This window comes from Somniosus microcephalus, chromosome 7, assembly GCF_052327205.1.
Source record: "Somniosus microcephalus isolate GS21.2 chromosome 7, FLI_Smic_1.0, whole genome shotgun sequence".
Taxonomy (NCBI): domain Eukaryota; kingdom Metazoa; phylum Chordata; class Chondrichthyes; order Squaliformes; family Somniosidae; genus Somniosus; species Somniosus microcephalus.
In genome coordinates, this window is record NC_140993.1 from 238082301 (window position 1) to 238094886 (window position 12586).

The 12586-nt window shown below is 52.4% G+C and overlaps 1 protein-coding gene across 4 annotated transcripts in view; it reads right to left on the minus strand.

The window, feature by feature from the left end:
- The window catches only part of LOC147115167 (neurocalcin-delta), a 506449-nt gene that overhangs the window by 25191 nt on the left and 468672 nt on the right, over nt 1-12586 (minus strand). For all 4 annotated transcript variants that reach the window (XM_085993470.1, XM_085993469.1, XM_085993471.1 and 1 more), the window contains one exon: nt 11805-12203. In XM_085993470.1, coding sequence (XP_085849596.1) covers nt 11805-12182 — 378 coding nt within the window. In that variant the 5' untranslated portion in view covers nt 12183-12203. The remainder of the gene's footprint in view (nt 1-11804; nt 12204-12586) is intronic.

Sequence of the window (12586 nt, forward strand, 5' to 3'; positions counted from 1 at the left end):
CCCCGCCTCCTCTATCTACCCCCCCTCCATTGATCGCGGCTTCTCTCTCCTCTCAATCGCGGGCTCCACCCCCCCTCCCGATCGCAGCCTCTATCACCCCCTCCCGATCACGGGAGCTTACCCTTCTCTCAATCGCGGCCTCCACATCCCCTCCCGATCGCAGCCTCTATCACCCCCTCCCGATCACGGGCGCTTACCCTTCTCTCAATCGCGGCCTCCACCCCCCCCGATCGCAGCCTCTATCACCCCCTCCCGATCGCGGGCGCTTACCCTTCTCTCAATCGCGGCCTCCACATCCCCTCCCGATCGCAGCCTCTATCACCCCCTCCCGATCGCGGGCGCTTACCCTTCTCTCAATCGCGGCCTCCACATCCCCTCCCGATCGCGGCCTCTATCAACCCCTCCCGATCGCGGGCGCTTACCCTTCTTTCAATCGCGGGCTCTATCCCCCCATCCGATCGCGGCTGTAAGCAGTCAGAACAGACTCTATGGATTTTGAACATATAGATTTTTTTAAACTGGACAGGCAGTTTGGGGTGGGGTGGGGAGCAGTGAAAAAAGCACTCGAGCTGGAGGTGACTCACGTAACCAGGTTGTATTCGTATGGAAACAAACTGTCCTTGGGAACAATGGCCCGAGAGGCCCACTCCCAAGTCTTGATTAACAAGGCTGACGACTCATTGTTCTGGTCGAGATGAACTCGTTAAGTTAATCGGCTGGAAGATCGAAATGAGTTCGAAGACCATTCAAAACGTCAGAGGAAGCTTGGAAACCACTTCCCTGAGGCCATGTGTCCATTAAAACCACAGACAGCAGTCTGTGTATTGGGGGGGTATATCAGAGAGCAGTTTGGATAGCTCTCTCTCTCTCTCTCTCCTGCCCTCCACACAATGGAACGTCAAGAGGAGCGGAGCCTTGCTCTTCCAACCGAGACGGACTTCGACTAAGGCTGGGACTCGCATGCTGCAAGGCACCAGGTAGCTGAGACGTACGGGAGGAAGCTGCAAGCAAGATCAAAAAGGGCAATCTACGTGAGCATTGCCAAGACTACACACCCACAAGATCACTTAGCTGTGTGAGGGGGTGCCTGTATGTTTCTACCAAACCAGAGGGGGTTTAGCGTTGGAAGGGTCCTGTGATAGTTTAGTTCATGGGAGGGTGTTTTTAGGCTGTGGTAAGTCAGCACGGCAGGGGCTTGTTGGACAAGTCAGGGTTGTACTGTTTTAAACTGTAGTGTTGTGTTCACACCGCTCGTACTGTATGCGAGTGGAGTGGTTTATGTCAACCTTAATAAACACTGTATGGGTGAGCCCGAAAACACTGTCCATGTTCATATCTGTCCTCAGTAATCCCTATCGTCAAGAATTTGTAGTAAGGGGGCTTGCGTGCTCGCTACGGGCAGGGCGAAACCACTTACAATAATTGGCGATTGCGGCAGGGCCATAGGAAATTGGCCACCGCAAAAACCGGTTACAGAATTGGCGGCCGAATGGAGGACAGAATTTCCTCCTACGTGTTTAAAAAGGTTAACGTATCCCAACAATGGGTGCTGGAGATGTTGCGCTCGGAGAGTCCCCAGGATAGGGCCACAGAGTGGACAGGGAGCAAGGAGCACAGGAAGTCCAAAGAGAAGGCGATTTGGCTCCTGTGCTTACAAAAGCAAGTTCAACTACTCCGGGAACAGGTTGAAAAGCTCAAAAATGAGCTGAAGAAGTCTGAAGACAAGTCAGACGCAAGGGGGATAGTCGGGAGTAGACTAGTGGAGGAGTTGCGCAAGGAAAGACAGGAAAGACGCACGCAGGAAGAGACCTTCCGTAATATGGGGGAATACCTGCGGTGCCAGGTTACGGAGGCCAGGTTTTATGGGAGGAGAACGCAGAGCTGACGGTTTGGAGGGTCAGCTAAGGGACATTAAACTAGCTCATAAGGTAGCTAGAAGTAGGTGCTATGAAGACTCTGATCACGGTCCCTGCGAAGAAAGGATTACAAAATTGACCCAAGCCTTGTGGAGTGGGACGAGGAGGGTCAGGAAGCAGAGGATAAAGGTTCAGGACAGGGAAGTTCCACCGGCGCCGGAAGCGCCACCGAGACCAATGTATCCTCTGCGGCAGCAAAAGTACGGTCCACCCACACCAAACGGTGACCAGGGCCCGCTGCAGAGCGATTACGTGGTCCCATTCACTACCCCGCAGTTGCAAGCCATGGTAGCAGAGTTGTCCAAACTAAAACAGGACGGGGACCCCTCAGTTCACTTTATGGAGGTCGGGCAGGTAGGGGGGATCAACGAGTGTAGCGAGGGCGAGACCCACAGGCTGATGCTGCTCTCCCTTGACAGGAAACTGTACAAGAGCCTGTCCGCAGCCACAAAAGCGGGGCGAGGCACCACAGAGGGGTTGACAGAGGAGATCCTGAGAGCCATGGGGCACACCCAGGGTAGTCCATTCTCACAAGTGGAACGGACTCTACAGTTGGCCGGCGAGGCACCGGCTGCATTTGCGGACAGGCTATGGCCGGTGTACGCAAAGGCAACTGGAGGTGTGCCAGACCGCGCGCAACTGATAGGGGTCCCCAGAAATCACTGGCTCAGGACCCTGGTAGCAAACAGCCTGCCATGGATTAAAGCCAAGGCAGAAGCATGGTTTGACTCCGAGGACCTTGCGAACACGGAGGCAGGCGTGCTCCAGAAATTGGGCTTAGCTTTTAAGGCCGGTTCCGGGGAGGAGGTCAAACACAAGGGGAGGGTACATGAGATGAAGGCCAGTAAGGGGGATAGGAAGGAATGGCGTCAGGAAGGGGGTAACACCGACGAGTCAATGACTTGTTTCAAGTGTGGGAAGACGGGACACTGGAGGCGGGATTGCCCGGCCCAAAAGGGGGGGGATCAGGCCGAGGGGGTCCTCCCGTGCGAAAACCCCAGGTCACCGAGGCGAAGAATGAACCGTTTGCTGTTCTGGTGGCTGCCCTTCGCACGGTGCTGGTGAAGGACAAAGGAAGGCTAGACGCTGCCGTGAGCAGCAGAACGTCAACTGCACCCGCATGTCCCCCTCCACTCTGACTAGAACGCGCCCAGTCTGAGTGCCTGTGTCCGCTCACTTATGATGAGGGGAACAGGCCCTGTGTTGAGATGAGGGTGGAGACGGTGCAGGGGAGATATTTGGTGGACACCGGAGCTTCCAGCACGGTGGTCCATTCGGAAGACCCGACCAATTCACCCTGGTCTAACAAGGTCCCCATTGAGCCTAATGGGATTCACAGGGAACGAGCAGGCGGGGGCAATGTCCAAACCCCTGAGAATAGAGCTAGGGTCCCTCCGCACCATGTGGAAGTGCGTGCTAATGAAATGGGAGCAACAAGGGTGGGGAGTCCTCGGAGCTGATTTTATGTTAGCCAACCGGGTCATTGTGGACCTGAGGAATCACTGCCTGTGGGGGGGGGCAGTGGTCTCGGACAAGATAGAGGAGGTGAGTGATCCTCAGAGATAAGGGAGGAGGGGGTAGTGTGAAACACCATGAAACCCAAAGGGAGTTACGACCTGGAGCAGTTGGTTAGTAGCACCCCTGCCCAGTACCAGGCAAATGTGCGGGACAACCTCGCCGCATTCGCCACCCATAAACACGATTGTGGCAGGGTGACTGGGGTAGAGGTCCGGGTGCAAGGGGACCCCATGTCACGGCCACAAAAGCAGTATAGTTTCCCCCGGATGCCGAACTGGAGACGGCACTGGGATCCCTGGTAAAACAGGGGGTGTTGAGACTAATAGCCACCCACGTGAACTCACCACTCTGGCCGGTGAAGAAACACCGTGGACTATCGGGTCCTCAATAAGAACATCCCAGCTTGCGCGCCCACAGTCGCAGCTGTCACCGATCTGATAGGGAGCATTCCAGCAACCGCATTCACAGTGCTGGATATCTCCAACGGGTTTTGGTCGATTCCCCTCAGACGGGAAGACCAATACAAGTTTACATTCACTTTTTAAGGGCAGCAGTATACATGGACATGCCTTCCCCAGGGGTTCCACAACAGCCCCTCCATATTTCACCAATGCATGGCAGACGCATTAAAAGGCTTCAGCCGACCCCACCAGTTAATCCAGTACATGAACAACCTGCTTTTGTTGTCCGCAGAGGGGGAGAACCACGGGCCACTGCTGGACGAATTGCTAAAGCTGTTGCAGGAGGCGGGGTTCAAGGTCAACCCCAAGAAAGCCCAGATCGGCCAGGAGGAAGTCAAATTCCTCGGGCTGACCGTAAGGGCTGGTGAAAGGGCCATAGACGAGGCTAGGAGGAAGGTAGTACAGGAGCTACCAGCCCCCAAGAATGTGACCGGGGTAAGGTCTTTTCTGGGACTCACAGGGTACTGCCGGGACTTCATAGAGGGTTACGCAGCCACGGCAGCCCCTCTGCTTCGGCTCCTCTGCAAGGGAGTCGAGTGGGAGTGGGATCAGAACTGCCAGGAAGCGTTCACTCACCTCAAAGGGGATTTGCAGACGGCACCACATTGGGAGCCATTAACGGTGGGGAAGAATTCTCCTTAGAGGTAGCAGCCAGTGTTGCTCCAGGAGCGACACGACAAGCTACGGCCCGTGGTCTACTCATCTAGGGTTCTCACCGAGGTAGAACGGGGATATTCCAACTGCGAGAGGCATCTCCTGGCCACGCATTGGGCCGTAAAGCGCTCACAGCTCTTTACGGGATCATTCCTGATAGTTCTACTCACCCACCATACCCCCACTCAGATGTTGTTGGACGGGAGAATAAAGGACGGGACAGTGAGCAGTGCTCGCATTGCTTGCTGGACTTTATTGCTCTCGCAGATTAATCTGAGAGTGCAGGGGTTGACCGAGCCCAAGCTAGCAGCCAACATGATTTTTAACTAGCAGCGGTGCTGTTGCTAGGGGCTGTTCCAGGGACGGCCCACACGTGTACGGTAGAAGGGGTGTGGGATGTAGATAAAGGATTCCGGGCTGGGATACACTCGACGGGCCGGGACATCTATGTAGACGGGTTCAGTTCGGTCGTGAAGGGGGAGCGTCTCACCGGGTGCAGAATCTATGACCCTACGGCTAAAATAGCGAAGGCCATTAAACTGCCCAACACCCTGAGCGCTCAGCACGCCGAACTAGCGACGTATGTGGTCACCCACCCCGTGAGTTCCCCACCCCCTACACCATTTGCTCGGACTCTATGTTCACGTGCAACTCATGCACGGAATGCTTGGCAATCTGGGCCAGGCGCAGATTCAAGTCCGCAGATGGGAAGCCCCTAGCAACAGCACCGCTGCTCGGTAAAATTTTGGAGGCCACAGGTACCCGGGGAGATCACTATATTCACAAAGTTAAAGCCCATTCAAAGACAGAGCCCAAGTGGGAGGGCAACCAAAAGGCAGACGAGCTGGCCAAACAGGGGGCTGGGGAAGAAGTATTCTGGGATCCGTACAAAGCAGGTCCGGTAGCTGCAATCCGGGACAAGGGAGGCACACAGGGGGTAGCTTTGGCCCCAGACTTAAAGCAGGTCCAAGCCCAGGATCCCGTCCTTAAGGCCGTCCTGGTAAAGAGAGAGAATGGGGAGTCCATAGAAGGTCTGTTCAGGGCAGCGGACATTAGTATCAAAGAGGGGATGCTTTTCAAAGGGGATCGGTGGGTAGTCCCAGTGCAGCACCAAGAGGAATTCCTCCAGTTGGCCCATGGGAGCCCGGGAGCGGGACGCCCAGGGCCAGAAACTACCTGGCAAAGGGTAGAGGAGGCAGGGTGGTGGCCCCAGCTCAGGGAGGATGTCCGAGTTTTCTGTGTGCACTGTTTGGTGTGCGCAGCTAATAACCCCGATCTGCAGCGCAGGAAAGCTCCCATAGGACACACCAGGAGGGTAGAGGGGCCATGGCAGTCCCTGCAGGTCGATTTCATTGGACCACTGCCCACCACTAAAGCAGGCAACAAGTACTGTTTAGTCCTGGTGGACGTATTTTCCAAATGGGTGGAAGCCTTCCCCTGCCGAGCAGCCACGGCACTAGCAACAGCTAGAATCCTGGTGAGGGAAGTGTTCTCCTGGTGGGGGCTGCCATAGGTCGTGGAGTCCGACCAAGGGAGCCATTTCACGGGGCAGGTGATGCAGGCCACCTTAAAACTCTTGGGAATGCAAGGGAAGTGGCATGTGGCTTACAACCCCCAGGCATTGGGGATTGTGGAGCGCATGAACCGGACACTGAAAGACTGAGGAAGGAGGTAAGCCCGTTCCCGCAGAGATGGGACGAGGTCTTGCCTCCAGTTTTAATGGGTGTCCGGGCCAGCCCCTCCAGAAGCACAGGGTACTCCCCACACGAGCTTATGCGCACCCGAACCCATGTGTTGGCGCCGGTCCTCACAGAAGCGCAGGTCAGGGAGGTAAACCGGGACAGGTTTGTCCAGAATCTGCAAGAGACTTTAAAACAGATTCACTGCCAAGCAGCCAGTAACCTGGGGAGCCAGCACCAGAAAAATCGGCTGCTGTTAGAACCCCAGAGAACCCACGAGTGGGAGGTGGGAGACCAGGTAATGGTCCGTAATTACACCCGAGTAGGGGTGTTCGAGCTGCTGTACATGGGGCCTTATAATATCGTGGATAAAACGAGTCCCATGGTATATGCAGTAAAACTCCCGAAATGCACAAAATGGTTTCATGTAAACCAGTGCAAGTTGTTTAACCCCGAGGAGGGGAAAACAAAAGCCAAGAGGCACCAGGGCACAGTCATGAGCCTGGTGGACGCGGGTCTTCCTCCCATGGTGTGGGACGATGATGACCCGGAGGACGGGGCGGTAAGGAGGATCAGTCGGGTCTCACGGCCTAGGGTGCCGTGGACGCCTTCCTACTCGCCGACCACGAGCCACAAGAGGCCCCGATGGGAGAGGTCTTAAATGGGGCGCTCGTTAATGCGGCAGGGAACACTAAATATTTTGTAAATAACCAAAACCAGATCCATGGAGGAAAACCCTCTCACAGAACGGAACTGTTTTGCTTTTGTTTTGGCGGGGAACAAAAGGAAATCGGAGGAACAAGGGGATATGGCCAACAAATTTATCGTACTTCTATTCCTAATGATGATCAGGACTGGCAGCATGGAAAGAGGAGACGAGGTGTCCTTCCTCTACGGCGACACAGGAGGGAATGGGCCTACCGTGACACGGGGGGGTAGGATAGGGGACACGGATGGAATGGCCACTTACTTCCACGAGGGAAGGTGGCCAGGGTGGCTGGGATCAAACTCGACTTGGTACTCCGGCAGCGAGGGTTTCACGTATGGAGAAACTTCCATACCGTGTCCCAAACTGCAGGTCACAGCCACACGGGTTAGGGTGACTGAGGGGAAACGCGTCTGTCTAAGATGCGAGGGACACATTCCCTTGGGACAGTGGTGGTGGTTAAGGAAGTTGGGCCAGGCCAAGGGTAACAGATCCACGGACTGGGAGACGATACGTATTGACAGGTTACGGGGGCGAGGGGGAGTAGAAATGTGCTGGAATAAATGGTGGAAAAAGGAACAGGGAATTTACGTGTGGGGGTCGGAACGGGTCTGCCCGGCGGGTGTGTCGATCGCCTTCTTGTGGCGGTGGCAGGATTCCGGGGCCGGCATCGGATGGGATAAGAGTGGGGACTCCTGCGTAATCCCAGACCCACCCAACACAGTAAATTCCACAGAACTGGTAGCACACGAGAGGAAGCCCCTGCCTACAGCCCCACCAGTACAGGATACACAGATTAGTTGCCCCACCACCACACCGGGACCGAGGAATGGGTTAGTGTTAGTCCTGACCGGCAAGATCTTGTACGAAGTCGCGTCGGTCATTCTAAATTTAACCCGGGTACAACTGCCCCGGTGGTGTCCGGTAGAAACGGAAAAATTATATGAGGCCCTATTGAAGGAAATGTTCTGACAATTTTATGAATTAAGTTACGGGGATGTGAATCGGGAAAGTCTGTATGATTTAACTGTTAAACCATCGTGTTGGTTCGGGGAGATATAGACGGGGGTATTTAATGATGCGGCTACAGCCTTCAGCACAGGCACGTCCATTATCAACAGTATGGACGATGCACAGTTGCAGATGCAGGTCAACACCTTAAGGGACCAGCTGCAAAGGATACTGGGGGAGGTAACGAGCTAGAGGGGTCGGAGTTACAGGAAGATCAGGCTATGACTATACATTTAAAGGAAGTCATAGCCGAGCTGGAGACACACGCTCAGATGATCAATAGTTTGATCAGGGAGGATCAGAATGCCTCGGGGCAGGCAGCGAAAAACGATGTGTGTGTGTGTTGTACGGTGCGTGGCTGCTGAACGAAGGGCGCAGTAATTTGGGGGACCTACAGCAAGGTCGCGTCCCTTCATAGGTCAGCAACCGGCACCTCACTGCACTCAGCCCGTACGAAAATTTAATGAGCCCGTGCCAACTCCAACTGGCCTCAGAGGCATACCCGGTCCCAGTTGACTATGGCCAGTCCAACCACACTGTAATGGGGATTGTACTCCGGATGCCGGGAATGGGCGGGTCACCGCGGCCAGCGCCAGTATACCGAGTAGAGAATATTGGCGTCCTAAGGGACATCATAGGGCCCCACCATTTATTGTAAAGTGGGAGAACGCCATGACTGGCACTGACCTCAATGAATGCCAAAGCAGGGGCGCGCACATGGTGTTGTGTCCCCAGCATTTGAATGCATTTAATCGGCCAGTGTGCGGGTTAGAATCAGAGGGTGTGGAGCCCATTAATTGCACCATGGAGGTGATGGCCCAAAGCCACGTTCTACCCCAGGTAGCATATGCGGGCAGAGGGACGTACTGCGTCACGACAAGCGTGGACCAGTACCGGGTACACAACGGCACTTGGTGCCCGGTCACCGATAAGACTTTCTGCTTCAAACCCCACACAGAGCTTCAGGTGGCTCAAGAGCGCATCATTCCCATTCCAGTGCCCATCACGGTACACCTCACGGTGAACGACACGGTACAGGACCTGCAGCAATACGTAACGCGGTTCGGGTATGAAATTCCTCCTCTGCCCGAACACCTCACAAAATTAGTAAAGGAAGTTGAACTCTCCCAAAAGCATTTCTATACCCTTGAGCAACGGAACAGGGAAACGGGGAATGAGATAAAAGAACTGGTTTCTCTGCCACGGTGGGACATCGGTCTGAATATTGAGATTCCCCCATGGATTCGTGTGATTCTCATGTGATTGTAGTAGTTCAATGTGTGTTAGTGTTTTACCTTCTCCGGTTGTCATACAAAAAGCGAAGTAAAACACTCCGAAACCACACCTGTAACTGTGATGTGATTTTGTTATATAACGTGAGATACAGGACCCTGGGGTAAAATTTGATGTACGGTTTGGTTAGGATATACAGTGCGCCTCCCGCAGCGGAAGACGACAGAACTTTTGATGATATTTCTGATGGGAAAAGTTGAAATATCAAAAGGGGGGGCCTGTAAGCAGTCGGCGCAGACTCCATGGATTTTGAACATAAGGATTTTTAAAAATTGGACAGGCAGTTTGGGGGGGGGGACGGGGTAAGCAGTGAAAAAAGCACTCAAGCTGGAGGTGACTCACGTAACCAGGTTGTATTTGTATGGAAACAAACTGTCCTTGGGAACAATGGCCCGAGAGGCCCACTCCCAAGTCTAACAAGGCTGACGACTCATTGTTCTGGTCAAGATGAACTCGTTAAGTTAATCAGCTGGAAGATCGAAATGAGTTCGAAGACCATTCAAATCATCACTGAGGCCATGTGTCCATTAAAACCACAGACAGCGGTCTGTGTATTGGGGGTGTATATCAGAGAGCAGTTTGGATAGCGCTCTCTCTCTCTCCTGCCCTTCACACAACGGAACGTCAAGAGGAGCAGAGCCTTGCTCTTCCAACCGAGACGGACTTCGACTAAGGCTGGGACTCGCATGCCGCAAGGCCGGTACGGAACCAGGTAGCCGAGACGTACGGGAGGAAGCTGCAAGCAAGATCAAAAAGGGCAATCTAGGTGAGCATTGCCAAGCCTACACACCCACAAGATCACTTAGCTGCGTGAGGGGGTGCCTGTATGTTCCTACCAAACCAGAAGGGGTTTAGCGTTGGAAGGGTCCTGTGATAGTTTAGTTCACGGGAGGGTGTTTTTAGGCCGTGGTAAGTCAGCACGGCAGGGGCTTGTTGGACAAGTCAGGGTTGTACTGTTTTAAACTGTACTGTTGTGTTCACACCGCTTGTACTGTATGCAAGTGGAGTGGTTTTTGTCAACCTTAATAAACACTGTACGGGTGAGCCCGAAAACGCTGTCCGTGTTCAAATCTGTCCTCAGTAATCCCTATCGTCCAGAACTTGTAGTAAGGGGGTTTGATTGCTCGCTACGGGCGGGGCGAAACCACTTACAATAATTGGCGATTGTGGCAGGGGCCATAGGAAATTGGCCACCGCAAAAAACGGTTACACGGCCTCTTTCCCCCCCTCCCGATCACAGGCACTTACTCTTCTCTCAATCGCAGGCTCTATACCCCCCCTCCCCTACCCCCCTCCCGATCGCGGCCTCTATCCCCCACTCCCGATTGCGGGCACTTACCCTTCTCTCAATCGCGGGCTCTATCCCCCCCCCTCCCGATCGCGACCTCTATCCCCCCTCCCGATCACAGGCGCTTACCCTTCTCTCAATCACAGGCTCTATCCCCCCTCCCGATCGCGGCCTCTATCCCCCCTCCCGATCGTGGGCGCTTACCCTTCTCTCAATCGCAGGCTCTATACCCCCTCCCGATCGTGGCCTCTATCCCCCACTCCCAATCGCAGGCGCTTACCCTTCTCTCAATCGCGGGCTCTATACCCCCTCCCGATCGCGGCCTCTATCCCCCACTCCCGATTGCGGGCGCTTACCCTTCTCTCAATTGCGGGCTCTATCCACTCTCCTGATTGTGGCCTCTAACTATTCATTCCAAGTATAATCATATGCCAAATAGTGAAAATAATGAGCTATTATAGATGGTACATGGTGACCTAAAGAGTGGAATAGAAGAAAATACAATAACTTACATTCTATTCTATCTTTGCCTCACACCACCAATACCATTATCATTCTGTGATGTCTTAGCATGGGATCTAAACTGAAGTCCTCAGATTGCCATATTTACTTTGCACACTGGTTTTCAATGGTTTAAGGCAACCGATCCCAGACTAGTGCCTGTCGTGAGCTTATTGGAGTCACTAATATAAGATGCTTGCTTCATGTTGCCATAGTTGACACACTTTATTTGACACTTGGAGTCAAAATGGAACAGTTTGAGTCATGGAAACATCACCTGACAGTTCTCATTCGAGTCCTTTGTTGCTTCATTTTGAAATTGTTGAATCTCATAAGTAATGCTCCCCTCTTAACTTGTTACCATGGCAATTATGATGAAAAGATCACAAGGTATGACTATTTTTTTGAAAACAACACTGCAGGCAAATATCTGACAAATCCAAAATGAAGACCGAGAAAATATTTGTACCACTCTTGAATCTTGTGCTCTGCGACGTCTACGCAAAGCCTTATTCTCTCATGGGCAAATTCATTTCCAAGCAGTTCACACATCCTTAGCAAAAACTGACACACAGTTTAACTCGGCAAGAAGCATACACCTTTCAATGATTCAGAGCACAGTAGTATTGGCCTCGCAAGTTCACAAGGTTTAAACCCAGCTCACCACCACAAGTGTAGACAAAGAGCACAAGAAAGTCAAAAGGGGCCCAAATCATCAAAACATTTGAAGTATATATTATAATAATCTATAATAAATTACAATAATTGAAGGGTTACCTGAACAATCTCCAGCATTTCTGACTTGCTGATATATCCATTTCCATCTAGATCATACATACTGAATGCCCACTTTAGCTTCTGCTCCAGTTTGCCTCTCGATGTGACACTTAGTGCAATGATAAACTCCCGGAAGTCTATTGTCCCATCTCCGTTGGCATCAAAAGTGCGAAAAACGTGCTCAGCAAATTTGGAAGCATCCCCATAGGGAAAGAAGTTCCCGTAAATTTTCTTGAATTCTTCCATTGATAAGTTCCCACTAGGGCAATCCCTGAGGAAACCCTTGTACCACTCCTGGATCTCATGCTCTGTGAAGTCTGTGCTGTCCAACAAATCCTGCATCACCTCAGGCCGTAGCTTGCTATTTTGCTTCCCCATCTTGAATTTAGAGGTCTTCAGCTGCAGAACAATTCCAAAAGAACATTGATATGAGCTAGAGTTAGAGTGAGATCCAATCCAATCCACCAAGGAAAATGATATTCCTCAGCAGCAACTGCATGATATCAAAGATTAAAAAAAAACACATATATTGAAAAATATGCAAGAAACAGAAACAAAAAATTCTGGAAATGTACAGTAGGTCAGTCAGTAACTGAAGGATAAAAATAAGTTAATATCCTGGTTGGGAACCACAGTAAGACTTTATTTGAGAGAACTGTATGTATTACCAACAGGAACTCTATCATAACCATCTCAGGAGGGAGGGCTTGCTGGATATTAAAGAGATGCTGTAATAATGAGATATATTTGTCAAGTCTTTTTCCATGCTATATTTGGCAACG